Source organism: Astatotilapia calliptera, chromosome 7, assembly GCF_900246225.1.
Source record: "Astatotilapia calliptera chromosome 7, fAstCal1.2, whole genome shotgun sequence".
Classification (NCBI taxonomy): Eukaryota; Metazoa; Chordata; class Actinopteri; order Cichliformes; family Cichlidae; genus Astatotilapia; species Astatotilapia calliptera.
Window position 1 is genome coordinate 49,858,572 of NC_039308.1, and position 27,998 is coordinate 49,886,569.

The following is a 27,998-nucleotide window of genomic DNA, read 5'->3' on the forward strand; positions in this document are numbered from 1 at the left end:
ATGGCATGCTCTGAACAATTATCGTGGATTTAGCCTCTGTATGATGTCGGGGGAGGGAGGGGGGTTGTTTGGTTCAGTCGTGTACATAATTGTTATATTAATTGGGTTATTGATATGTCAGTGTCAGAACCGAGGTGTCGCCAGGGTAGGTTGGTTATTTCTTGGGCCATTAGACGCCGTCCCTAAATTGTAGGCCTTGCTGTTGACAGATGATTTAATTGTACTCGCTGTATCTGATCATGGGTGTGTGGATTTGACGGCGCATGACGCTCTCCACAGCCCCAAGAATGTTAATGATTCCTGCCTTCGCTAGAGAGAGGTGTGCACAGACCTCGAGCTTGCCTGCCTGCTGTCTCAGCATGGCACCCTGGCATCCCGACCAACAGCACTTGGCACTGCCCACTCAGCGCAGTGCAGAGTGGCACTCTGTATAATGGAATCAGCAGGGGAGGCTTTTGATCTTAATTGCATGCCAACTGCAGGCTCCATCCTTGTCTCCGTTGTTGTTTACTGCTGAGTCCTTTCTTACTGACAGAGTTGATGCAAGAAGCTTCTTTCAGAGCCTTTCTTTCACCAAAAATGTGCCTTATATAGGATATTACATATATTGTTTCTAAGTTATTCTACTGGTAACCTAGGTGACTATGATGATGATAGTGATATAGACACAGCAATGTATTTGGACTTGTGATCTTATGTGTGCTGTCTCAAATGCTAGATGCCCTGCTGCAGCCATTTGCGTGCCAATAGGCTGAAGATGTTTCAGTAAGATTTCTTTTATGGTTGCAATTTTGACGTGTGCATTTCCTTTGGGTGTCTGTGGTGTGTGCTTAGTAGGACTTTGGTGGGTAAGGCAAAAAAAGAAAAAAGAAAAAAAAAAAGCCAAACTGATTAAATGTAAAACAGTGGCCAATGTGATTTGGGTTTCCCTTGAAAATGTCTGGCATTCCTAAATTAGTCTGAAGCCAAAAGGTTATCCTTATGTAGATGGATATGCGCAAAATTGTTCCAGTTGTGTTCATTTTTTGCCCTGTGTTTCTCAGCTGTTCCACAGTGTGTACGATAAATGACTATCTATACTCGACAAATGACCGTTCTTACTGCTGTGCAGTTATTATTTTTATTTCTCGTTTCCTATATCATATAAATCTTTGTAAAACGCGTTGAAATACTGTATTCTAACTGTATAATCCTATGCATTGAGTCCTGGGACAAAAATAACAAAAGTGAAAAAAAAAAACCTGTTTGTGCAGTTGTCGAGACCTTTTTTTCCCCCCCATTTTGAAACTTGTGAATGTGCTGTGATGATAAAAGAAACTGGGACGCTCCATTTTCAGTACAGGACCATTAACGGAAGCCAACGTTTTCCTTCACATCCGAGGCAGCTCAGAAGATTCTTGATCTTGTACCTGATCTGGTTGTACTGGATGAACTTACTTTTACAAAAGTTGTGTGTGGACGGAGGGTTACAGGTTTCATCATACACTCCTCCGTTAATAAACTCAGAGACATATACGCTCTTCATATCTGCTGTGTTTCTTTCACCTTCAGCATATTGATTTGCTTCAATTTGACACCCACCTCTCACGAATAATGCATGAGAAACAATCACCTTGGATGATAGAATAGCTTTTTCCACTGCTGAAGGAAACTCTCTTTTGTGCAAGTCTTTGGTATTCCTGCATGACCTTATGAAGACAACATGCACAGGCAAGAGTAATGGTGGGGTTTCTGAAAATTAAAACCACCATAGCCCTATTTATGAAGAAGAGGACCAAGTGTCAAAAGCTGACAGTTTTTTTCCCCCTTATCACACATATTCCTTCATATTATGACCCCAAACGACTTTGTTGATAACATCAGTTGATATCATCAGTCTTCATATGCAGTGTATCCTATGATGGCTGATGCTTTTTCCCCCAAATGCCACATCAGGTTCCTGTCACAAGGCTCGGAATACAAACTAGAAGCCAAGGTCTGGCTTCATGAAATGAGTTGATAATATAAATAGCCTCGCCGCATCTCTGTCATCGGCGGTGAAGGTTGGAAAAATTGCGGCAAAAAACATTAATTAAGTACTGACAGCTAAGAATGAAATTGGAAAAAAGAAAGATGAAAGGCAAAATTGCCTCATCGGACTGCTTAACAAACCCAGACGCAGGGGTGGAGATATCAAAGACAGACTAGGAGCCTGCACGGGCCATCTTCGAACCGGGCGGATCACTGATGCAGCAACAGATAGAGCAACTTCAAGGGCTGCTGCCAAAGCAAGAGTGATTACACTTGATTATCGCAAGCACTGCATTTTGTACACTATCCTTGATCACTTGTGGGAAATCAAAGGCGATACAGTACTTTATATTCCTATTAGGACACGCGCCTTACATCATTTTGGGATTCAACATTATTTGCCGCGCACAGCGCTTGTGATAAGATTTCTAAATAACCATGCCCTTCACTGTCTAGAAATCAATGATACTGCACACTAAGAATAATTATTTTTCAGTCAGCCTCTGTGCCGGGTTTCAAGAAATTGGGTTAAAATCTGCACGATTCCTGGCTTCTGTTCTCCCGCATAGGATGCTTCTTCACACAATGCAGCCAGCCTCTCCTTCTGCAGGTTAAGTCTCACCTCCACGTTTGAAACCTCCTAACGAGATTTGGCTTTGATTCTCTCTGCCTTAGGGACGGAGGAGGAGGAGGAGGAGGAGAACTTGGAGCAAATAAAAACAATGATGGTGTGGTGTCATTCTAAACAGTTGTTCTGATGAATAATTTAAAACCGCGCAGGCAGTTTCTGACTCCAGGGTTCTCTAAGCTCATATCCTGTGAGCATATTAAAATATCTCGTTGAGTTAGCTTGGATTTTCACATGTGGGATTTTATTAAGCTTAGTCTGAGTTTAAATTGGTTGTAGTCTACTTAACTATTGAGTCTAACGAGTAGTGAGGGGCGGCAGTATCTCAAGAAAACTGATTTACTGATGTTTAAAAATCACACACATAAAAAAGACCCTCAAAATGTTTTTAATTGTGTGATATACAAGTTATTATAGGCAATAATTTAAAAAAGCCATCAATATCACTACATGCTTTTTTAAATGTAATTATAACGACTTAATTAGGTGTACATACAGAGCGCCTCCCACTTCATTTGTCAGATATGTGTGCAAGAAAAATATAATTAAAGGAAAATAACAGTCACGAGTACATGTAATTCTTCTGATTACTGCTCATGCTGGTCATTAAAGGGGTACTCTTTTCTCAAACATGAGGGACAAAGCCCACTTAAATCTAAAACAACTTTAGCTGCAGGTGATCCTTGGACTGTACTGCAAAACAAGAACTATCGGCAGGTTTTTCCGACAGGGATTACTCCTAGTCTTAGACTTAAAGATAAATTCAGCAAAGACCTCCATTGGGGACGGGGGTATGGTTAGTAGGCCTGATCCATTTCTGGGAAACTGAACCTATCAGTTTTGACCCAGGTCATTAACTGCATTCACACTAGGAATGCATATTTGTTGGAGGCTGCATGAGTGCCTGTCAACTTTTTCAGGAATCTGATCAGCGAAAAGAGGAGACCATATTCAACCATCAGGTCTGTAATTAGAATGTATTCACCCATAAGTAGTGGAAACCGCTTAGGTGTTTTGCTGATAAATCATTGAAATGGTCTATTTATAAACGATTTTACTCTCAAACAAGCAGAACTGCAGTACTGGCTGCAGTAGCTTTGAAAGTGTTTTCTCTGGATATCTCTTTTTTGTCATTTTAAGAGTTCTGTTCATTAATAATTATCGTCAATTACTTAAAAGTGTCCTGTCATAGTAGACAAAAGTAAATTTTTCGTGTAACACCTGAATGCAGCAAAAGCGCGGTTACAAATGACACTTTTCTCATCCCCTGACAGACGAACAAAACGGACCAATCAGTCTGCCCTCTGCAGTATCATTAGCCAGTCGTTTGCAGAGGAGAACTTGATTGTCCAATCAGAGACAGGGGGAGGCAGATCTACTGTTTCTTGTTTCCTTGCGGCGGACGATGGAAGATGAATGAGGCGCCTAGCTTGCTTTTAGCTCCTAAGTGCAGCAACACTGCATATTAATTTGTAGCTGAAGTAAAAAAACAAAAACAAAATCGAAATAAATATATAATTGGTCCGACTGTTATTGCGCTTAAACGTAGTTGGAAGGCTAATCGATGCAGAGGTACATTGGTCACAACAAACGGTAGCATGCACGGGAGGAGTCGCTGGAGGTGGATGCAAGGTTCAAATTTTCAGGTGAATTAATACATATAATACTATACCAAGAAGATAGAAAACTACAAGAAGGAAATATAGTTTTAGCTCGGAACAGCACAGGGCTTGCTAAAGAAACAAAAACATGCCGTTTGATATCTCAAACGTTAGCTAATAAGGCTAACGGTGATGCTAGTTAGCTGACACAGTATACATATAAAAACAGCCAGAGTAAGCGCACTATGTATAGGATACATACGCACACACGTACGTATACTGTGGTTTATAAAGGAAGTATTCAACAGTAATATGTCTACCAGTGTTGGTTGGACTGAGTTATTGTCTGATGTCTATGTGTTGTTAGGAAAACGTCTGTTATAGTTACAGTTGTTCTAAAAGCAATCACCTAAAACTTGTTTGTTTTACTCATACAGGCTGAGGCAAGAGAGCTACCATGAACCCAAGCCTTAACAACTGCATGATGCCCAGCTGTACCAGCAGCAGCATCACTGAACTGCTGAGTGCCCTGTGTGACTGCAGCCTTTCTGGGGTGTCATGGAAGCGCAGAGCACTGGGAGGAGTCTCAAGAGAAAGTTTCCACAGGGCTCTTAAAAAACGTGCCTACGGTGCCCTCCTGTCTAACCTGTTTCAAGATGGCACCAAAGGACCTGCACCAGGACTGAGTGCCACAGCTAATACACCACCGAGAAATAAAGTCTTGATGATATGTTTTGATTTACGTGTGGCTGGCTGTCGAGAGGAAGCAGAAAGGCTGGAAGAGCAGCTCGGGAGGCTGCCGGAGGGAGAATACTCTGGTTTGAAGGAAGTGGATGCAGTCCTTGACCTTCTTGTGAACCTTGCTGGGTCGGCACCTCCTCCCCCTACCTCGTTCAGCAGGGACTATATGAGAAGAGAGAGGCCTGTGCTGCGGATGCCTCAACCATGGAGCTACCAAAGTGAGGACTTGCAGAGGCTGGAGGCCCGGGCATGGGGTCTGGTGTGTGGGGAGGAATGGGGGACTTTGGAGAGTCTGTATGGAACTCAGAGGCTGATGGATGCTCCACCTGGCACAGGACTGCTAACTTTGAGAACAAAACTAGAAGCAGAAGAAAGATTTGAAAAGGAGACCAGGCTGACCCTGTTTGGAGCACTCCAGCACACTCGCACCTCAGACATGGACATAAGACTAGATCTGCCTCCAATCCCCAGTAATATTGATGTAACAGGGTTGGCGATACGAGTAAGACACCATATTATATCCTTAAGTAATATATTTAGTTTAGCTTAGGCTGTTTTATCATATGTCCACTTCAGCAGCTCAGCGTATTCATATTTGCACAGTGTTTGATTTAAATAATTTATCTTTGCATTGCTTTATGCACTCTCTCTTTGTTGTTCTCTGCAGGTGCCTCCTTGTTTAGATCAGTGTGAAGATGAGGGCTTCCAGTCAGCCTCCAACCTGACCCCAGACTCTCAGTCAGAGCCTAGCCCCATTCCAGACTTTGATATCTGGGAGGCTCTACGCACATTTGAGCCTGGAAGACGCCGCTGCTGGGAGTCTGTTGGCTGGTAAGTGATGTGTCAATTTGATTATGCTGTAAGCATGCCAAACTTCTTTTCGTATTTAAAAAAAAAACAGCTGTAACCCACTAACAGTTGTAAATCTAGTTCCTCACTATAATATGAGAGCAACTACTGATTCTTTTCATAGTTTTATTGTTCTGCCTTTTTGAAATAATTGATGGGTCTATAAAATGCCAGAAAAAGCTGAAAAAAATATAAATAATGATAGATTGAATCATAGAAGCTTGCTTACGTTTTTGTAAGACCGAAGATGCCAAACTAATGAAAATGTGGAAAAAAAGCATTTTTGAAAAAAATAAACCAGTCTGTGTTTGGGTTGTGAGGTTTAATATAAATAAACATCTAAATGTTAAATGACAACAAAATCTGTGACATATAAATGAACAGAAATCCACTTTAGCTGGTAGATACTGAATTCAAGAGTATCCTGAATAAAACCAAAGCCTTTAGTTTAGAAAATGACATAATGACACATACACTATTAACTACAGAGTCATCAAGGTATTGGAGAGGCCCACTTGCTTAGTTTTTTTGGGTTTTGTATTTTTCTTCCCTCTGGAAAACTGAACTGAATGCCTCGTTTGTCTCACTAGCCCACCTGGAAAAAGGGAGTCTTTCTATCTAACAGAGGGAGGCAGGGAGGCCTTTGATCAGCTCTATCGGCTTTGGGAGGGTGAAATGAGGGTGGTGAGCACGAGCACACCGTCTCCTGTCCTCCCCTTACCCCTGGACTCCCAGAAGCAACTGGTGTCTGATCTCCTTAACGTCCTGATTGGAGTGGCTTCTACTACTTTTCCTCTCAACCAGGTGCAGTTCGTTATCTTTTATTAGTCTCTAAAATGCACTTTATTTGTTTTTTGTTTTTTTTTGTTTTTTAGTAGTCTGTCAGGCAGAAGTGATAAAAGTAACTAAAAGCGCCGTGACATGCTACAAATAGAAAAACAGATTAAAAGGAGAAGCTGGAATGTGATATAATGGGAAATTCGTGCATATAAACAAGCTGTACTGACTCATAAAATGTAACAGTGTGAAGTGTATGCTTAAGTCAGCTGCCTGATTAAATGATCATGAAATAAAATAAAATATTCCTAATTCTGAACACAAAAACCCAGGGGAGCTCTGCTGGTAGTTTGTTTCCCATTAAATTCTTATTTTTTGTCGGAAGATTATACTTATTTTTACAACATAAAGTGCATCCTACTTATCTTGTTTACTTCTCAATTCCTTATCTTGACTCTCCGGCATATTTTTATGATTAACATCAGTGTTTCCCTTTGGCTGACTGCTGCTGGTGGGGCCCCAGGGGGTACGGGGCAGACATAGCTTTTCCCACTTCCTTCTTTGTTATAACGACAAATCTCAGTCATTTGCCCCTGTTGTTTTACGCAGATTAACATTTGCTGGGAAGCTTTTTGTGCAGTTGCAGTAATGTGGCGAGTTGTCTTCAACTCGAGTAATGCAATCTTTACTTTGCTTCATTGCCCTGCTCTGTGCTTATGGTGAGTGGTTTTACACACAGTGAAGCCGGAGCAGAGGAGAGAAACAAGGATGGCTATAAATGACGGCAGAATGCATTAGGGGCATATGGCAGTGCAAGGAAATTAAATGTATTCTCATAAAATTGGCAAACCAAATAAATAATCATCACCCTCGCCCACTTTTGGTTTTTTGAAACTATATAAAGAATATATTGTATATATGTGTATGTGTATATTGTTATCTAAGTGAGTCCTGCCTCCTTCATTGGGTTGCCTTGAGGTCAAATTTTGTTTCTATAGTTACATAGGTGTTTTCTTTACTGCAAGTGCAATCAAGGCTGTGGATCAAGGCCCCCAGATGTGTGCTGTCTTGAAGTACTGTAAATATCTCTATAAAAAAAAATCAATGTGAAAGAAAAAAATAACAAAAATAACACACAGCAGATTATGTGATGCAGTCTAAAATAATACCAGCAGAAGCCGTGCCTTCAAAAATCACCATGGACGTGACTCTTCTACAGCCTTGGCAAAATTCAATATCGAATGCACTAAAGACAGTCTTTGCTGCCGGGCTGTTTTATTGGATTTTATTAGACTGTACAGTTATTTATTGTGTTTTGTCCACCATCTGTCAATATGCGTTTCCCTTCTTAGAGTGTTCAGTTTGACGTCAGGCCCGGTGTGTGTGTGTCAGGAGCCTCTCCAGAGAGCGTGTCTCGTCTCTTGGGGGAATTGGCCCAGTACGGCACCTATTATTTGAGGCTCAGCCGCTTTTCTCTGCAGAGTGCTGACAAGAAGGGCTTAGTCTTCCAGGTATGTTTGCATAAGCATCGTTAATACCACTAACGCTGCAAATTATTTCCTCTAAGTTCTCTGCTTGCATTGTACTGTTGTTAATAGTGTTGTGTTCAGAAATTGGAAATAATCTTCCTGAATGGGCACTTTGAGACAAACACATGAGCATCTTATTTGCGTACGCAGCAAAATAAATAAATACGTCTAAAAATATTATATAATATATAAAAACAGGGAAAGAAAAAAATTAAAGTGCCCTAAATGAAGCAGTCCATAGCAGGCAACAAAATCCAACACAGAAAGAAGTCCACATGCATTTTAATCTGTGAACATATATTCCATCTCTTAGGCTTTTACCGGTGGCTTGAGGAAGTATCTGCATTACTACAGGGCTTGCGTTCTTAGTACGCCACCCACTCTTAGCCTGCTGACCATTGGCTTTCTCTTCCGCAAAGTGGGTCGCCAACTCAGGTGAGGTCAAATGCTTTTTACACGCTGGTTTTCTGGTGTTAACTTTGTCATTTTGAACCTCCACCTCACTTAGTTGACAGTACAGCCATATCCTTTCAAAGAGGACCTTGATGTAAATATCAGCAAATCAAAAATGCTTTGCTTTCTTTTAATCTAAGATACCTGTCAGAACTGTGCTGTGTGGATGGGCCTTTGGGTGCAGGCCAGGCCACCTTCCCTGTGGTGAGTGCTCTTTTATCTGCAAACTGCAATATGTCTTCTATCACAGTTGTGTTTAGCCTATCAGATGAGTTGTCAGCTTAGTGCCGTGTGGCTCTCCTCAGGGTGTTAAACTGCTGTCCTACCTGTACAATGAAGCACAGAATAACTGCAGCAACGAGAACTACCCTGTTCTTCTTTCGTTGCTGAAGAGCAGCTGTGAACCTTATACACGGTCAGTTTCTATGCGCCCCGTGCAGACAGGCATCCTGAAAACAGCAAAATATATCCTATATTATTTTAGTGATATAGCTAAATGGTTGATAAATCTGTCTAAGAGTGACACCACTATTTTGTTTTGTTTTTCTGTGCCTCACTTAGGTTTGTGTCTGACTGGGTGTACAGTGGCGTGTTTCGTGATGTTTATGGAGAGTTCATGATCCAGGTCAATGAGGAATACCTTAGCTACAGAGGTGAGGAGACACAGTACTTGCACACACATATACACACATGTCGCCGTATCAAAACCTTGGCTTCGGTCTCCAGGCTCTGAAAATGAAAAACCTGCCAGATACATAGTTGAGCAGAAAAAAATAGATTTTATTACAGCGTTTGTTGCCTAGTAGGATTTGTCCTTGTGTCTATAAAAGCTGTCATGACGTTATTGCACGATAATCAGTGGGAAACTGAATCAGATACCCCAGCTGGAAGAACCAGAGATATCTTCACTCAGTAAGCCATACAAATAAGTAGTGGTCCTTTATTCTTTTTAGCTGGTACAACTATTCTGGTTCTGGTTTAATTGCCATGGACACACATGGACCTGCTGAATTTATTTTTTGCTTCCAGAAAAATTAATGACTTTATTAATGACTTGATCCCTTGGGGAGACCAGAAGAGACCAAAGAGGCTTTGAGGCCAAAATAGACTCGTTTGTACTCTGCAGGATCTGAGGGACTTTGTGTGTCTCTGTATGTTGCTTTGCTCACACTGCTTTTCATTGTCATGTCTAATTTTTCATCTGTGGTCATCTTATCTGTATTGTGTAATGGCTTTAATTTCATTAATATCAAAACTTGAAAAATAAACATTACAATAGCTGTTTACTAAATACAAATGTTGTTGTAGCTTATCTGTCATTTGATTGTTGTTGCTATTATCAGAAGATGAACAGCTATATATTATTTTTTTATTGTTAACAGTAGTCCCTGGGTGTAGTCCTTAAAGGATCAGAAAAAAAACAATTAAAAAAAAAAAAAAAAAAAGAAAAAGGCCAGGGTTCAAATCTCACCGAATCATTTGAGAATAATTGAATATTAGTCAAGTGGCAACCATGCCAACCATGCAGTGGTACAGTAAACAGTGAAACGAGACAACGTTCCTCCAAACCATGGTGCTACATATGATGTATAACAGACAATCAATGCAGGACTACATAAAGTGCAATGTGCAAAAATTGCAAAAAAACATAACAAAGACAGTGCAACACCAGACAGAGCGCAACGATACAGACACAAGACAGTGAGGACGCAAAAGTGCAATAGATGTGCAAAAGAGTGAGTATTGTGCAAAAAGTACGTTGGTGCATGAAGGTGTGCGTGAGTGTGTGTATGAGATTGTGCTTGGTAGTGACGTGTATGAAGATATGTGTGTCAGTCCAGTCACTGAGTGATTGATTAGTCAGTTGAACAGATGATTAACCACTAAATATTTTTGTTAATTGGCTGATAATTTAATTATTCGGGTAAGAAAAAAATGTTTGCCGTTTGATGGTATCAACTTTTGGATTTTGCTGATTTTTGGTTCTCTGGTTTTTAAATTGTTAGCCAGGCAGAATTGTACGTGAAAGCATCCCATTTTAGTTTATTCGTTTTTTGTAAACATTTTTGTATACATTTCTTTTTATTTCCATTTTGACAGTTACTCCATATATATACTGCTACATGAATCAAGACTGTCCAAATATTGTACGTCATGCAACACCCCATTCAAGGTCAGACCACCACCTCAGCTTTGTCTGACTAACAGGTCCATTTGCTCATCGGCTACACCTCATCAACTCCTGCAGCGAACCTCTGCACTTCACACTCTTGCTTTTTTGGAGGACACACAAATGTCATTGTTCTCCTCGAACTCCATCGGCCAAGGAAGCAATCAGCAGCTAAGCTTTCTTGGCAAGCCGCGGGCTTTCTGTAAAGAGCTCTGGAAGCCTCGTGCATTCATGTTCTCTTATACTTTTTGCTGAGGATCACTGAGCTAAGAGCTAACAATTTCCAAGAGTTAATTCAAGCAGCCAGAGTTTTGCCATGCCCCGTAAGTCATACTAATAAGGAAAAGTTTCAGCCCCAGCATGGGCTGGGTATTACTCCACCACCATTGCTTTTAAGATGTTTCAGTGCCGGGTACGATGTGCTGTTATAAGAGGCATAATGGACCACGAAAACTACTTACTCTAAATTGTAGGACAACATGTAATAGACATCTTTGAATTCCTGCAGACAAACACTTCTGGGTCCAAGGCTACACTCTGATCTCAAAGGATGTGGAGGATTGTGTGCCAGTCTTCTTGAGACACATTGCCAATGATGTGTATGTGTGTGGAAAGACTATCAACTTCCTCAAAATCTGCTGCCCACAGGTTTGTTTTGCACATTCACAGATCCACATTTATGTAGATATACATACATATAACGTAGATAGCCTTCTTAATTTGCCCAGTATAGAATTTTTGAGTCTTGTAAATACAGAAAACATGTTGAGAAATGGTTAAAAGTACCTAGCCATTTTTCCTCTGTTATTGCTGTTGATATCAATTGAACTGGCTGTATGTGCTTGATTATAAATGCCACAGTACAAATTCTATTCACTTGAAACTCCATACTGGCCAGAAATAGTGGAAAAAACAATCATTACTGCAACAGATGGGAACGTGGTCTCTTTGAAACTTTATTAATATGCTGTCATCAGAATTGTGATACATTTCCTGTTATTGTCAGGCAGATTTTTCATCTTCCATACTCATGTTTGACTCCTGCTTTGGAAAGAATAATATTGCTATTGGTGTCCTAGGTATCATGAAATATTACTTTTTAAATCACTCAGCTGGTTGTCAAAAATATTCTCCAATGGTTTTCATTAGTCGTATGTACACTGACAGAGTGTTCTTTGGTGGACAAACTATGCACCGTCAACATGGTTGAAGGGTGGTTGTTCTTTCTCTTCCTTACATTTATTAACCATCATAAATACACATCCTGATAAATTGAAAAAGATTAGCCTGCCAGTAAATTGGTCCGCCTCTTGTCAACCAGGAGTTGAAGCTTCAAATTCATTCACTTTAGTATCATAACAAGAGAATGTAGAAAGTTTTCACATTTGACCAAAAAGAACTTAAATTGTAAGTAAATGAATCACTTATATAGCAAACCAGGGGAAAAATCAGTAAAGTGGTGAAGTTTTCATGAAAATGTATTTTGCATAACTTCCCTACCTGCTGATTGCCCAGCATGATGTTTTTTACAGTCTGACCTCCATGACCTAAGCTGTAGGACCTTTGTTTCTAATTGGCATTCTGTAACTTTTCCTCTCTCTGTTCTTTCCCCTGATGCTTGAGTCTTTCTAGCCTGCAGGGTAGTTATCAATACCTAGGAAGAATTTATGGATTAAAAACACAAGAGTGAAGTGATGGGCATTAATGTGCTTACTAGCTGATATGGCACATGAATCCATGTCTTTAATTAAAGAAATACTTTGTTACCGTTATCTTCTGAATGAAATGCGTAATGCAATGTACAGCATAAAACCGATATGCAAAACAAGCGCACAAAGGAAACCATACATATTTGAATAAAAGTACAAAAACTGATTCATGGTAACATAATTACATGAAACAATCAAACGCACAAGAGGCACGGTGTGATTTAGATAAAACAAAAAAAACAAAAAAAAACAACTCTCCATATTTTGTGAAGTGTCTTATGTCACAGGCAATGTAATTATTCATTTCTGAAGTCTTGGGGCCAGGGGATCTTTTGATATCCATTTTAGTTTTTCAATTTTGGCAGTAATTAATACAGTTTCTGAAGGTTTGACTCTGATTTAATCCCATGCAGTCATAAGATCATAAACGGGAACAAGGCCAGTTACAGTGTCTGCATTATGCTTTCTTCGTTAAACACAGTATAACAGATTTGTATGATGGAATAATGAACACTTTGATTTTTTTTTTTTAATTAGAAGCAGCACCACCATAACCAGGTCATTGCATAGCTTCTATTTCAAATTCATTCCCATACCGGTCTTCAACATCATCCTAAATTCATTGCTAGTTTGTGTTGTGCTGGTAGCTGTAAAAATGAGTTACATTTTCAGACAGCTGGTAACACATATTTTAATATGAAAGAAACTCTGGGGTTATAAAATATGTCAAAATCCACCAAATGAGTCATCCGAATTGATCCGTGAAATTTTTTTCCCCTCTTTTTATGATACTAAGATTCTGTCAACTGTGTGTCCACAGCACTACATCTGCTGGTCGGAGCTGCCAGTACCCCGCATCGCTGTCACCTTCTCTCTCCAGGAGGTGGAGGAGATTGAGAGAGACTGTGCAGTGTATCGTGGACGCATGGAGAGAATTGCAAAGCACAGTGCTATCAGCAGGGAGGAACAAGTAATGACACACATGGATATTCTTGTGTATCTTAGATGTCTGTGATGTGTTTTTCTTCTTCTTTTTTTCTGAGTCTGAGATTTTCTCATTGCTCAAAATCATCAGTTACATTTATGAGAGCTTTTCAGCTATATAGCCTAGAGTCAAGGCAGTGAAAAAGAAACTTTAACAAGACAAATCATTACCATAGACTATATGTAGTCCATATTTATATGGACATAGCCACCAAGATGCCATCCATTGGTTTGTGGACTAGCATTTAAAGCCTAAGTTTGGCGTTTTGGCAGTTGTCTCGCTAGGTTTTTGAAACGGAATACAACAACAGGGGGTTGTATCTGACTAAAAAATGAGGATACTGCAGACTTACACAATAGTTACACTGGACTACATGGGGCTGTCTATTCCCAAATGAACAGTATATGCAGATTTAGGGTTCTTTCACATTAATCTGTGAACACAGTTTAGTTTTGTATTTTTGTTTCATTAATTCATTTCAGTCTTTATTTACCTTTTGTTTCAATTCAGTTTGGTTTCCATTTCTGGACAACAACAACAAAGAACCTTTATTTGTCACATACGCTATCATACAGAGTACAACATGTAGTGAAATGTTCCAAGCAGACAGGCTGCAGACATGGCTGCACCATTTCAGGGCTCGGTTTTAGCATGGGGGGAATAGCCAGGACCCTTACTAGATACCACTGCCGGGCGGGAGTTGAACTTGCGACTCTTGGTCCAAAGGTGTGCAGTCTTACACTACCAGCTGGAGTAAATTTAATAGATATTTCAATACAAACACAACAGTTTGGGAAGGCAGTTGACTCAGTCTTAATACATCCTCCTTAGGCAGATTACACTAATAAACTAAAAAAAAATGTAATTTAGTTTTACTAAACTTATGGAAACTGTGATTACTGTCAAATAGCAGTTGATGGTTTCAGGATTGCAGTTAAGCAAATACAGTCCAAAGTTTTTGCTGACTGTTAGCCTGCATGCCAAGAAAGCCAGGATTGGTTAGTAGTAATCAGACTGAAAAACAGAAACCAGGACGCTTCCACTGCTTAAAATCTTGTTCTGTGATTCAGCAAATTCATATCCAGACAATGATCTTTTTACAGAAATTCCTTCTATGCTTTTTAGATCCAGAGGGTGTGTCCATCTTTTATATACAGTGTTTGATTACAGGTCTTGTCCTGTAAGTCAAAGAGAAAGGAGAACTTTTTTTTTCCGCTTTTTTTTTTTTTACTTTTACATTACACAATCCATCAAAGTGGCACTGCTCTTCAAGTACAGAGGATTTCAGCAGCCAGTCATTAAAATGATGTGGATGAAGTCTCGAGCTTGTACTTGATTTAGTGTAACAACCTGGCTTGTATGGCGGATCTTGTGTGAGCCTCTGGCTGAGGAGGGGGAGGAGAGGTGAGAGACAGGGCAGGGACGTAGATCTTTGTTAATGATGATATTTTTTTTTCTGTCTATTGTTAGGCCCTGAGGGCAGAGCAGGCACGCCAGGAGCTGATCAATCAGGTCAGAGAGTCAGCAGCCAAAACCCTGGAGAGCATCCGCGGTCAGTGTAACATTTATACACACACACACACACACACACACACACACACACACACACACACACACACACACACACACACACACACACACACACACACACACACACACACACACACACACATACATACACTGTAAGTAGAATTTTATATACTGCGTGACGTACATGCATAACCCACATCCTGCTGGGTATACCTTTAACAAATGGCTCAACTCTAAGTATAAGCCTGATTCGCTTGTTGATTGCTAAATGCGAGAGCTTCCTTCAGCTCCATTCCCACCCCTCGGGAGAGCAGAGGAGATGCATGGGGCAATTGCAGTGAGGAAGGCTTTGAATACTTTCCAGTACCATGGGTTGTGAAATCTAATCATCACTTGCACAGTTTAGCTCTCACTCTTCACATCATTTATTACTTCAGAGGATGTGTGGCACTGTTGGGGGGCAGTGGTGGCTGGGTGGGGGGGGGGAGTGTTCAGCCTGATGCGCTTTGCGTGTCTTGGCACGGGCATATTTGAGTTTGTTTATATGGGGCAGATGGTGATGTTGTCTTGTTTAAGTGTGTGCGAGAGGCAGACAAGAATGTTATGTACTTTTCTGTGTGTGTGGAGGGGTAAACAGCTCACTGTTATCTCCCCCGCCTCCTGTAGGGCGCCAGGTGTCACAACGTCTGGCTGAGGAGGCCAAGAAGAGGGAGCGTTTTGAGGAACTGAAACAGCACCTGGAGCAGGAGCAAGAGGTAGTAAGACATGAAAGAGAGAGAGAGGGTAAAAAAAAGTGTGTGAATAGGAGTGCCTAGATTAAACTGTGTATTGTCAGGTATTGCATGTGATCCTCAGATAGTAAGAAAAGACCATGTGATAAACAGTAATGATGTATGTGCGTGTGGTGCCAGTGGAGAAGTGCAGCCAAGAAGAAGCAGGAGGAGGATGACTTCAGCTTTGCCAGAGAGCTGAGGGACAGAGAAAAGAGACTTCAAGCTTTGGAGGAGCAGCTGGAGCAGAGAGCTAGGTCTGACTGCCTTTACAGCTGTTAAGATTTTATTTGAAAAAACTATATCAACCTACTCATGCAAACATGATGGGACATCAGTTCTGTGTCCCGTGTTTTAATGTGCCAAATTTCCATAACTGATTCAGCACCATGAGCAAATAATGTGAACACTAAGCTTTTATTTACTACAATGACATGGCCGAGATCAGAGGGTACCATAGCTTAAAAAAAAAACACCTGTCATCTACAGCTTTTCCTCCAAACAGTTCACATCCTTACTTCTCCCTTGGTGCAACCTTTGCATTATTCAAAATATAAATACCTTCTAACTGTCCATAGATAGATAGATAGATAGATAAACGGATACTTTTTTGATCCCACAAGGGAAATTATTGTGTTTCAGCTGCAGGATGAAGAATAAAAAAGTAGTGCAGTCTACAATAAATAAACAACACAGTTAAAGGTCCCACAGATGCATAGTGATGCTTTATATTGTATGATTTAATAACTGTTAAATATACAACAGTGATTAAAATAAAATTAGTTTATGTTAAAGAAGAATAAAAACAAAGATCCAAGACAGTCGTGCAAATTGTAGTAATAAATAATATGTACACTGTAAATCTGAGAAACAGCTGCAGTTCTTGCTGTGCTAGGCAAAAAACTAAATTCTTTTCATGTGTGGATAAATAAGGCTTTTGTCAAGGAAAGCACAGGTTTCATGTTTTTGCAGGTCTTACTGATTAATTGCCTGTAGTTTGTTGAGGAATTTAGTTCTAATTAAAGCCAACACGTATTATAAGCACACAGGTTACCAGTACTCTCAGAGTCCCTCTAAACCACAAGCTCAGGTGGGGCAAACATTTTGGATACATCACAGTCATGCACAAATATGAATAAAACGTTAGCACAAATATAAAAAAAATCACTTAATGGTCAGTTCGGGAATGGCAGGGCCATTTATACAAGCATTTATTGCAGACTTCAGTAAGCGACTGAGGATAAGACCTTCAGCTACTTTAACATTCTTTTTTCCATTTATTTAATTCTAGGAAGGAGCTGATCGCTCAGTACAGCCGTCTATCGGAGGAAGCAGCTCGCAGAGAGAGACGAGCCATGTGGAGAGTGCAGCGAATGAGACTCGATGAAGCTCGTGCTCACTTTTTCAGGGATGACGGGCAAAAAACTCAGGTTTGTTACAAATGAATAGAAAACAAAGACATGTAACCAAAACTTTGTAACCGAACCTTTTGTGATTTGTTTCCAGGCCATACTGGAAAAATATCCCTTGGGTCAGGAGAGACCTCATTTGGAAGTAATGTCACCTGCTCCCTCAGCACAACAGATTCCTCCACGACAAACAACAAGCTAGTTTTTGAACATCCAGTCTTTTTTCACTTCATGTCACTTGATGTGTGTTCCAGAAACATAATATTGAATTGTTAACATATCTTGACAGGAATTTCCCACCCAGGAGCTGTCAGAGCAGCAGACAACAAAGGCTCAAGAATCTGAAGCTGTATCACCACCACACGATCTGCCTTCGCCAAAGATTGCACAGGTTACAGCGGACCCTGCCCTCTTATCTGAGGAAATTGACATCGGTGACTTTCTTCCCAAGTCTCCGAAGTCTCAGAGTCAGCAGGTAGATATGGCTCTACAGGAGATTGGCTCTGACCTACCCAAAGCCTGTCCTACAGTTCCACTAGTAGACTATGACTTCAGTGCCCCCTTTAGTCCACTTGAGGGTATCACTGGCCAAGCGTCAGTCCAGCCCAGGCCCCGCTGGGGACCTGTAGTCCTGCCTGACATGATCCAAAACCACTCCTTTCACATCTCCTCTGAAGAGAAAATTCCTCAAATCCAGGAAACTGTAACCAAAACTAGCCTGCTAGCCGGAGCCTCTCAGTCCAGCTCTCTAGGCCTGCACACCCCAGAGGAGTCTGAAAAGAGCAGTGTGTGCGCGCAACCTTCACAAGCCTCAGCACAGCAGGTGGATGAGAGTGGCTCAAATACAGGCAACGAACAAAAGGAATCTACACCTATACTCCAACAGGATGCAGAAACAGGGATTCTCGAAAGTAAACCAGAAGACAGACAATCCAAAGATGACGTGGTTAACAAGGCTCTTTCCACTACAACTGTGCAAGGTGACCAAGGTGATCACAAAGTCCTGACAAGTCTTTCTGATGATGGTGGCATGGAGCCACAGGAGACAGGCGCTAAAGAGCAAAGCTCAGACACACACAATAAAGATGGAAAAAATATTCCTTTGCCAGACTTTCACAGGCCTCTCTCCAGTCCTCATTCAGATGTCAGTCAAACTTCACCCACCATCCATGGACATTCCTCTGATGCTCACATAAAGATTGGACAGTATGTATCAGAGGTAACTGCTGCACTTCCCTCGCAGAACATCCACGGCCATGCATCAGATTCACACATCAAAATTGGAGGTCATGTTTCAGAAGTCGATGCTCCTGTACCTTCTCCTAGCGTCCATGGTCACGCTTCCGATGCTCACGTCAAAATTGGGGAAAACGTTTCAGAGTTTGTCGCTCCTCTTCCTACTCCAAATGTCCACGGCCACGTCTCAGATGCCCACATAAAAGTTGGGGAACTCATTCCAGATGTAGTTTCCCCTCTACCTTCGCCCAGTGTTCACGGGCACAGTTCAGATGCTCATATTCAAGTTGGAGAAAATGTATCGGAGATTGTTGTACCACTCCCTGCTCCCAGCATCCACGGTCATTCCTCTGACGCAAATATAAAGGTTGGTGAGTTTGTGTCCAACGTTCCCGAAGCAAAACCTCGTTGGAGTAAGCACGGGCACGCTTCAGACAGCACCCTTCAGCCAGGTTGTCTGGTATCTGGAGCAGAACCATCCTTGTCGCCTTTGCCTGGAAGCTCTTACGGACACTCATCAGACTCAGCGTTAGGTGTTGGGTGTGTAGTTTCAGGAGATGAGCCCAAGCGGTCTCCTCTGCCCGGCAGTGCCCACGGCCATTCTTCAGACTCAAATTTAGGTGTTGGATGTGTTGTTTCTCAAAGTGAACCGCTTCCATCACCGCTGCCAGGCAGCAGCTATGGACACTCGTCTGATTCGACACTGGGGATAGGCTGTGTGGTGTTGGGGACTGAGCCACAACCTGCCCCATTGCCAGGCAGTACTTATGGACACTCATCAGATTCTTCACTTGGTGTTGGATGTGTGGTGAAGGACAAAGAAACTGGAAATCAGCAGAAAGTAAAGGGCAATGAATACAACAAAGGTACGAAACAAAGCCTGTGTTATACACATACACATTCTGTTGTGACATTCATGTAATTAACCACATGTTACACTCAGTAATTTTTAAGATGTTACGAACTCTGAGGATATAAAATTGAACCCAAGCTCTTTAGTGTTCATTTGCAAAATTATTATTCCTTGTATCCACGTTGTTGTCTCGGGGCTTGTAGTGGGGTATTAAGTAGTATATCTGAAGTGTATTACCCCTGTTAACCCTGTTTTCACATTAGCATTTTCATGTGAAGCTTAGCATAATCACCGTTTTATTGTAACGGCAAAATTTGTGTCACCTGACTCTTTGCATGAAGGTGTGAAAAGCTGGAAGTGTAAAGTGTTTTTCATGTAGTGTAAATTGAGACGTCACTGCAAATTATGTTCTTTCTTTGTAAAAAGTAATTAGTCTACACTTCTCCTTAGGTTTTGTGTCAGAATGCCCCAGTGAGCAGCTGGCTGAGGGCATGGGGTCCTGGACAACCTGTTTAGGGTTGTCCCCTGGAGAAAAGTCCGAGCAGGAATACCTCTTGGCTTTGGCTGCCCAATACCAGATGGAACAGTATGAGGACTGCTACAACCTAATGGGTTAGTTGAAAATATCAAGGGCTCGAAATGAACGGCTCCTTTGGGACTTGTTTATTGAGGGCAAAGTGAAGTGCGACTTGTATAGGGGTGGGGGTGGAGGGGTGGGGTGGAACAGTATTTCTGGCCACATCTCGTGGCATCTCCTTTGTGTGTTGTGGATAAGAGGTAACATAATGTAGGTGCATATGGTGTAATTGATCAGTTTGTACTTGGCATTCAAAATCCAGCACAGCAGCAAAACGGAAACAGTTTGTTCCTATTTAAATGGCTCATTGATGTTTTTGTGCCCAAGAGAATATTTTCAATTTATGGCTTGTAGGATTTTGTTTTATAAAACCTTTTCAAATGCATTTTCAGTGCATTCAAATAATAAGCTTATCTATCTGTGTATCTAATCTGCCTGCCTATCTGTCTATACTTAGCGAGTAGCTGAAAAAGGTTTGTTTCAAAATTTTACATGAACGGCACTCACAGAAGTGCTGTAAATATCAACAATTTATAATAATGAATGTGCTTTTGTCTTTTCATTTTATAAGAGAGCTTTTTTTACTCTCCATTTTTAATACTATTTATATTAATTTGTGCCATTAACGAACCACAAATAATTCCTTTAAAACTGCTATGTTTTTCTTTTTGCTGAAAATGAGATGAAACTCAGCACATGAAGCACTTTAAGGCTAATCTGTTCTTGTAGAAATTAAAATAGCTGCAGCCTACGCCAAGTAGGCCTTGGGCACATCTTTTTAAAACATCATTTCAAATTGCAAAGAAGTGAAAATGTGTAACAGCCTAGTCTTGTGGTACATACTTGATGTAAATTAAAACAATTATTTTTACATGTTCAGGACTGTTGCAAATCCAGAGGCTGTTGAATATTTGCTCCATCAGCAAGCAAAGGTTTGCATAAAAAGCAGTAATATTTCATAAAGGTCTGCTTTATGCTCGGGTGGGATGCCTCGTGGCTCGGTGGAGTAATATCCTGTCTTGTTCACTCTGTGTTCAACATTCAGTCATGCTGCTATTATTCATCCCTGTTTCTGGAGTTACTGTGAAATCAGTCATGGAAATCTACTCAGACAAATACGTGTTCCACACCACTGAGCAAAGTCAGGAGCAATAATTTAGGAAGTTTTATGAAAGATATGAGGCTACGGAAAACCCCCAAAATGACAGGATCAACTTGCAGTAAATGCTATAGCTTTTCAAGAAAATCAAAGTGATGGTAATTGTATATATTCTGAATAATTTTTAATTAGACCCAATTTACTTTTCCTTCATTTTAATCCTATATGTACAAATAAATGGTTACTCCCAAAAGTTTCAAATAATAAGGTCAGCATATGTGCAAATAATCCCAGTAAGCCTAAAAGCTAAACTTCAGACAACTTTCAACACTCAGTTACTGACACATTTTTCTACTCCTGGACCTTTGTGATGTCACAGAGGGATGGAGCTGGTGGTTGTGACCGTGGAAGCCCCACTCACCTGCTTTTCCAACTTTGTAATGGCCAAACGGGCAGAAGAAAATAGGCTCTTTGAAAGAGCAGCCTTAAGGTTTCTCTCAGAAGATGACAGAGGCACAGTATAAGATACCAACTTCAATATTATTAATATGGAGCTGGAAATGAGCATTACAGAGCACCTTGAACTCTTTACCCCTATAAAGAAGATTTGATGTCCTCCCCAGGATCCTTAATGATGGGTTTTGACACCTCTGTATATATCAATAAAAATGTGGTTTGACGACCACTAGAATAGTTTCTGGATTTCTCATTTTGGTCCATAAGCAGGCCTGAAATATGAGAGAAACAGCTCAGTTCAGAAAACAGATATAAAGGTTACTGCTAGGAGGCTTTCAATAGGTAAAGAGTTAAGGTAGTAGCTCAGTGGCTGTAACAAACAAGTATAAGCAATATTCATTTATAGGCTTTGGTTCTCAATAAGTTGATTAATCATTTGGTTCATAACAGCTTAACCCTCTCAGGCTCAAATTAAACTTTTTGTTGCTAATGCACAACCAAGTCCTGCAGTGGTACTTCTGAGTAAAAAAACTCATAAAATATGTATGTGGGGTAATCAGGTTGTTAGTTTTTAACTGTTGCAAATCAGCAACGCCTGCCTTGAGAGGGTTAAATGTTTGAAAAATACATTTTGCTTGAGTCCATTTTCACCTACTTAAATGACTCTGGGTCTTTTTTTACACTTTGAGGCACGGCACTGTTGTTTGCAGTCGTCAGAGTGATATTTCCTCAGCGGCATGCCTGTCATCTCTCTCTCACAGCTTCTTCCCCTACGTGTCAGCTGCTGAAGCAGGTAACTCGGGGCCCCTGGGGCCTTCCTGTGGACCCCACACTCCACAGAGCCACAGACACCACAGCTGTCCAACTCAGCGAGATGGTTTCCCTGCCAGTCCTTATAAAACACTCTGTGACTGCACCGCTCATCACACAGTGAGTGTCTGGAAAAAAAAGAGTTTGTGTTAGAAAATGGTAATAACATCCTTAACAAGTGAGTACCGAGTGTCTGTGTTTAAAGCCAAATACAATGTTTAGAGAAATGCAAGTGTGAGTTTTCATAGATTCTATTCAGGCCACTTAAGCTGTAGTCGAGTATATATTCGGAGCTGCAGGAATAATTTAAATTCTTATTGCCTTTCATCCATTTTAAGATTCCATCAGAACTCCAGACAAGCTTGTCAGTCTTCACCTGCAGTGTTCCTGCACCCCATGCAGTCAAGCCTTTGTGTGTAAAAGAAATGGCTTTCTCATCCCTCACTGCACACAGAAAGAGTGCCGAATATTTAGTGTTAGCTCGTAATTTTTATTAACACATTTTTATTCCATGCATAGACAATGCAGTGGAGTTTGACAGAAATCTATTTTTGACTCTTCCTTGCTAACTTCTGAGTGAAAGAGAACCTTCTCACAATCAGACTGTTTTATAAATGTGAATTGCTGAGAGACGATTTAAAGTAATGCCACATAGAAAGCCATCCACGGGGTGAAAAATAATATGCTGGTATATTCTCCGAGCTTCAGTAGGGTTGATGCCTGTACTGTCTACAACCTGTATGAAATTTGCAAGTCAGCACAAACTTTTCTCAACTTAACTTAGTCATTCCTTTCCTCACCTTCCATTCCCAGTGTATCTTTAGTGAACAAGGCCGTGGTGGACTACTTTTTTGTGGAGCTCGGTGTGGAAAGACACTTCGAGGCGCTGCGCCACTTCCTGCTGATGGAGGACGGCGAATTTGCGCAGTCCCTCAGCGATCTGCTGTTTGAGAAGGTGACGCTCTTTTGTGCTTCATATCTTTTTGTTGTCTTTATTTGAAATGGGCTGGTTGTCTCTTTCTCTCTGGTGTTGAATTCTAGCAGCGGACAGGAAAGAGAATCTCAGAGCAAGGTCCATTTGGGAATTTTTATTTTTATTTTGTTTTATTTATGCTGCATGTATTAAATGTTGTCTGCTTGTAAAAAGCAGGCACGGGTAACCTTGAAAATTCCCCGGTCATTTATAACTCTAAACAGCCACAGTTTTAGAATGTATACGCCACAGTTAGATAGCAGTCGTTTCTTGCCTCATTACCCAGAGGGTCAGTTTCTAAGGGTTCGTATGTCCTCCTGCAAATGTGATTTAGTACCCTGGAGCCTGTGTGTGCACTGTGGTTCTGTCACATATAATCTCACAACATCGCTCATGTAAATTGCAATAACCCAATTTCCAAAAAGCTGCATCAGATCAATATTTTGATATTAGTAATAGACTTGGTGACTACATGTATATATGGGGGTTGGAGGGAGCTTTTTCTATTTTAAAAATGTCTAAAATACCACTGTTTGCTAACTGCATGCTAACATAGCAAGTGGATAGTACATTTATTGGAGTATTTAGCAGTTAAAGAGCCAGATTTCTTTTTAGGAGTTGGTGTTTGTTCATCTGCAGTCTCTGGACAGGTGGACACAATAACAAATAAACTATAAACGTTAAATAAAAGCACAACAAAATAATATTATATTCATGAAATCTTAAAAACTGTCCAGCACCACACCACCAACAAAACACATACACATTATAAAATCTTCATGTCCACTTTACATTCAAAGCCAGACTATGCTCTCAGTACTTACGTGGCTGAAAAAGCTGTAAAAGGTTTTAAAAAGATGAGCGCTCGGTGATTCGTGTGGACAGTTTTTTGGATGATGAGAAGAGATATTAAAAACCTACATTTTTCAAATTGGTCGGGAGCTTGTTAAGATCTTTAATGGACTTAAATGAAAAAGACGATTCTGCACAAAAGTGGAGCGTCTATTAGGATTTACCTTGAACACTAATGCTGAAGTTCTGCTCATCTGCTGTGAGCAAAGTTGTACAAATCTTTATAAAGGTGGCCGTGCAGTACTGCGAACCATTTTCAAACATCCGAATACAAAATTAGGTTTGCAAAATATTTAATATTTCATAAATCTCAAGAATATCACAGCGGTGATGCTGTTGTGCTTTTCTGTTTAGAGCTTTTAGGGCTCGTTCATAAAGAGAAGCAGGTTTAACTTTTAACCTTGTAAGCAATTTGTATCCAATTCCATCCCTGTTTGCTTGTTTTGAAGCACACGAAGCATCAGTGTGATATTTCTAGACTCTTTACTTCAACCTCTTCCTGCCAGGAATTAACAAGCACAGCCTTTGCTAACACCTTCTTGCCTTTCTGATGAAATGATCAGGTACACCTGTCTCTTGACGCTCACGAGACAGAAGGTTTTGTTTATCCAGCTTAAATGCAGATTTCACTTATTATCACTCCTTTTTACCCTAAATGAGTCAATCAGCTCTTTCTAAATATGAACATGCGCCCCAACAACACATTACTTTTTTTTCTTCTTTCCCCCATCTCCCACCCAGCTGGCCAGTGGCCAAACCCCAGGCGAGCTCCTAACTCCCTTAGTCCTGAATTCCATCCTCAGCAAGGCCCTGCAGTATAGCTTACACGGGGACACGCCTTTGGCTGGAAACTTCACCTTCGCACTTCGCTTCCTCCCCGAGACCTTCCACCCACATGCCCCGGACTCTCTTAACTGCTTGGAGCTGCGCTACAAGGTGAGGCTGAGTGTTTTAATGGGGTAAATGAGCGAGTACCCTTGCATGGGTGTGCTTGTCTCAGCCTGAGTGGCAGCTTGACTGTGACAGCCTGTCATGTTTTGACAAACTGCTTTGGGTGTGGAAAATGAGCTTATCACACACTTAAATGGTTCAACTTCATAGATCGATTGGAGTCGCGTCTTTTAGGTGACATGCACAATGACTAATGCTGCACATATTGCCCTGAGTGTTCGTTCCCTCCTTTGGCTCTCAGACTCTTCCTGTTTTTGGTGGATCTCAGGTCTTAACTGTCCTGGCCCACTTCCCCTCCTCGTCCTTCTCGCTTTGTTTCCGCACATTTCTCCACCCAATTTTTCTTCTACCTCTAACTCCTCTCTCTCACCACTCTGGCTTAACTTCACAATCCTCTCACCTCCTCTGTCAACGTCTCTGCACTCACACCTTTTTCCTCTCCTCCCCCACATCATCCATCACTCTCTCTTTACCTGTTTTTCTCAGCTCCTTTTTCCTTCACACTCAAAGCTCCACGTGCCGTTCTTCCTTACAGCAGTTACATTTTTTTCTTCTTTTTTTTCTCGCAACATCTCCCAGGTCGACTGGCCGTTGAATATCATCATCACAGACAGCTGCATGAACAAGTACAACCGCCTGTTTTCGTTCCTGCTGCAGCTCAAACACATGGTGTGGAGCCTCCGTGATGTCTGGTTTCACCTCAAGAGAACAGGTGAGAGGACAGAGCTGCTGATTCAGAACCCAGCTTGAACTCCAGGTTACCTCTGAGAAGCAAGAGTTCAGAATCTCCCCTGTTGTGCTGCAGTGGTTTATAAAATATACATGGAAGAGAATGTTGAGATTTTTTTATTTATTTATACAAAGCAAACCTCAGACCTGTGGGATTGTTGTAAAACCGTGTGCATCCCTGGGTTAGGTGATATTGATCAGTTAAAGTCAGTGTAGACTACATAAATGGAGGTCCTGATAGGATGGATAAAAAAAACCCCTAAATGAATTAATATTAATAATACAGAAATAATATTATGACTCAGGCAGATCCTTTAGTAGTTTTCATCTGTAAACTGGGTGAATGTCCCACATGCAGGAAATACAATCCACCAAAGTCTGTTTCATAAATGTAGTTTCAGCTATCAGTTATTTTCTGTAATGATTTATATATATTGACTTTTTGTCAAAAAGTCAAAACAAAACAACAAAAAAAGATGATTGCTACAAGTTCCCAGAGCCCAAAGTCAGCTGTAATAGCCTTTTGTTACACTAAGAGAATACAGAGAGCCTGGAGGCTTTGATTATTGCATTGATTTGATACCAGCCACAAATCCTTGCGTGTCAGAGTCTGTAACCAGCAGATGTTTATGTTCTAGGTCCTTGCAGCACTGAGCATAACTTGTTCTGATGGCCTTTGTGTCTCTCAGCGCTGGTGAAAGGCGCAGGTCGCTCGGTGCAGTTCCGTCAGCTGCAGCTGTACAGACACGAGATGCAGCATTTTGTCAAGGTGATACAGGGATACATCGCTAATCAAATCCTGCAAGTGTCCTGGAGTGAGTTCACAGCCAAATTGGCCACTGCCAACGACCTAGATGCCATCCACCGTACACATGCAGACTACCTCAACAGAGCCATCTTCAGGTGAGTGCTGGAACTGCAAATGGGGAAATGCCGCTTAAGTAATTATTGCCGTTTGATTTTTCTGTTGACTATGCATAGATTAGGTACTAGTTTTTGGGCGAATTTATTTATTTTAAGAGGTCAAGAAATAATTTAAAACAAGATCAAAAATTCTGAATGAAATACATTTTTCAACAACAAAAATCAGCCTTTTGAGTGATCACAGCTGCAGTTCAGCAGATTAACAACATTTCTTGAGGCTCTGTACGGGCAAAGCATGTCAAAGTAGCATTTAGCTCCCATAATTTCATCTAAAATTAATTAAACCTCCACGTAACAAGTTAATTAAAATTCCAGCTGAATCTGAGGCTAACTCGAACTCCATGAAAGATTTAATCTCATTAGGAGAGGTTGTCAGTATCACACTCGTATTTGTCGAACTTCAGCCCGTCTGAAAGTCATTCCGAAGTTTCTTGTCATGTCTCTTAAACTTTGCACTCGTCGCCTCTCCAGGGGTTTGCTGACGGAGAAAGCAGCTCCGGTCATGAACATCATCCACAGCATCTTCAGCCTGATCCTCAAGTTTCGGGCCCAGCTAATTGCACAGCCCTGGGACAAACAGCAGGGGGAGGCAGTGCACCCAAGCTTCATTGCCATGCAGCAGTCGTACAATACCTTCAAGTATTACTCTCACTTTCTTTTCAAAGGTAAGGCCAGGGAATGTTGTTTTGTCTGTATGAATGAAAGTTCAGCTTGTTTATCTTCCTTCTAAGCTCAAAGAGGTTTGTTAGGGGTTCACGTGAGGCATCAATAAATAAGTTAGTCTGTGCAGTCTTAGTATTTTTGACTTTGCTGAAAAACTGGTTTCATTGAGTGTAAAGCATTAAAAAATGTCTCTTCCTTTCTTCTCTCAGTGGTGACCAAGCTGGTGAACAGAGGCTATCAACCACATTTAGAAGATTTCCTGCTTCGCATCAACTTCAACAACTACTACAAAGACTCATGATCTTAAAGGAATCCTTTCTTCTAAAAAGTGGGTTTAATATGTCTGTAATTATTTTTTTACACCTTCATTTCATGACCAAAATACTTTTAAATCCTGCCTGCAGTATATTATAGGACATAGCTGTGACACTCAAAAGTTTTTAGGCATTCGTCCTGAATCAGTGTGCAGAATTTAATATGTACTTGAATAATTAAAAACAGCTTTTGAATAAATCTGTGCTGCCTGCCTTGCGTGTGTGTGTGAGAAAGAGAGAGAGAGAGAGTGTGAGCGAGACTGAGATGACACTATTGTAATACATCACTTGCTGAGGTGTGCACACAGCTGTGTATATTTTTAAAAACTATAAGTGTCAGGTAAATGTACATGCTACAGCAGATGCTTTTCTAAATAAAATCTCTATTCTCTGGATGTGT

At 40.9% G+C, this 27,998-nt stretch overlaps 1 protein-coding gene across 1 annotated transcript; it reads left to right on the forward strand.

The window, feature by feature from the left end:
* The first annotated feature begins 3,950 nt into the window (after positions 1–3,950).
* On the forward strand, positions 3,951–27,993 carry tubgcp6 (tubulin gamma complex component 6). Its single transcript, XM_026175360.1, has 25 exons — positions 3,951–4,284; positions 4,677–5,482; positions 5,648–5,811; positions 6,420–6,633; positions 7,959–8,117; positions 8,449–8,570; positions 8,729–8,792; positions 8,894–9,003; positions 9,150–9,241; positions 11,267–11,406; positions 13,288–13,437; positions 14,923–15,004; positions 15,649–15,737; positions 15,894–16,009; positions 17,044–17,182; positions 17,259–17,306; positions 17,451–19,263; positions 19,701–19,862; positions 22,144–22,312; positions 23,006–23,147; positions 24,759–24,953; positions 25,548–25,680; positions 26,387–26,600; positions 27,093–27,286; positions 27,494–27,993. Exons 2-25 carry the CDS (start codon positions 4,697–4,699, stop codon positions 27,583–27,585), a joined length of 5,589 nt encoding a protein of 1,862 aa, XP_026031145.1. The 5' UTR covers positions 3,951–4,284; positions 4,677–4,696; the 3' UTR covers positions 27,586–27,993.
* The last annotated feature ends 5 nt before the right edge of the window (positions 27,994–27,998 follow it).

Bases quoted from the DNA above. Each gene is read 5' to 3' on its own strand.
- tubgcp6 (XM_026175360.1), top strand. From the start codon at position 4,697: ATGAACCCAAGCCTTAACAACTGCATGATGCCCAGCTGTACCAGCAGC. The intron at 19,264-19,700 runs GTACGAAACAAA...ACTTCTCCTTAG, and splicing joins GGGCAATGAATACAACAAAG to GTTTTGTGTCAGAATGCCCC. The intron at 24,954-25,547 runs GTGAGGCTGAGT...AACATCTCCCAG, and splicing joins GCTTGGAGCTGCGCTACAAG to GTCGACTGGCCGTTGAATAT.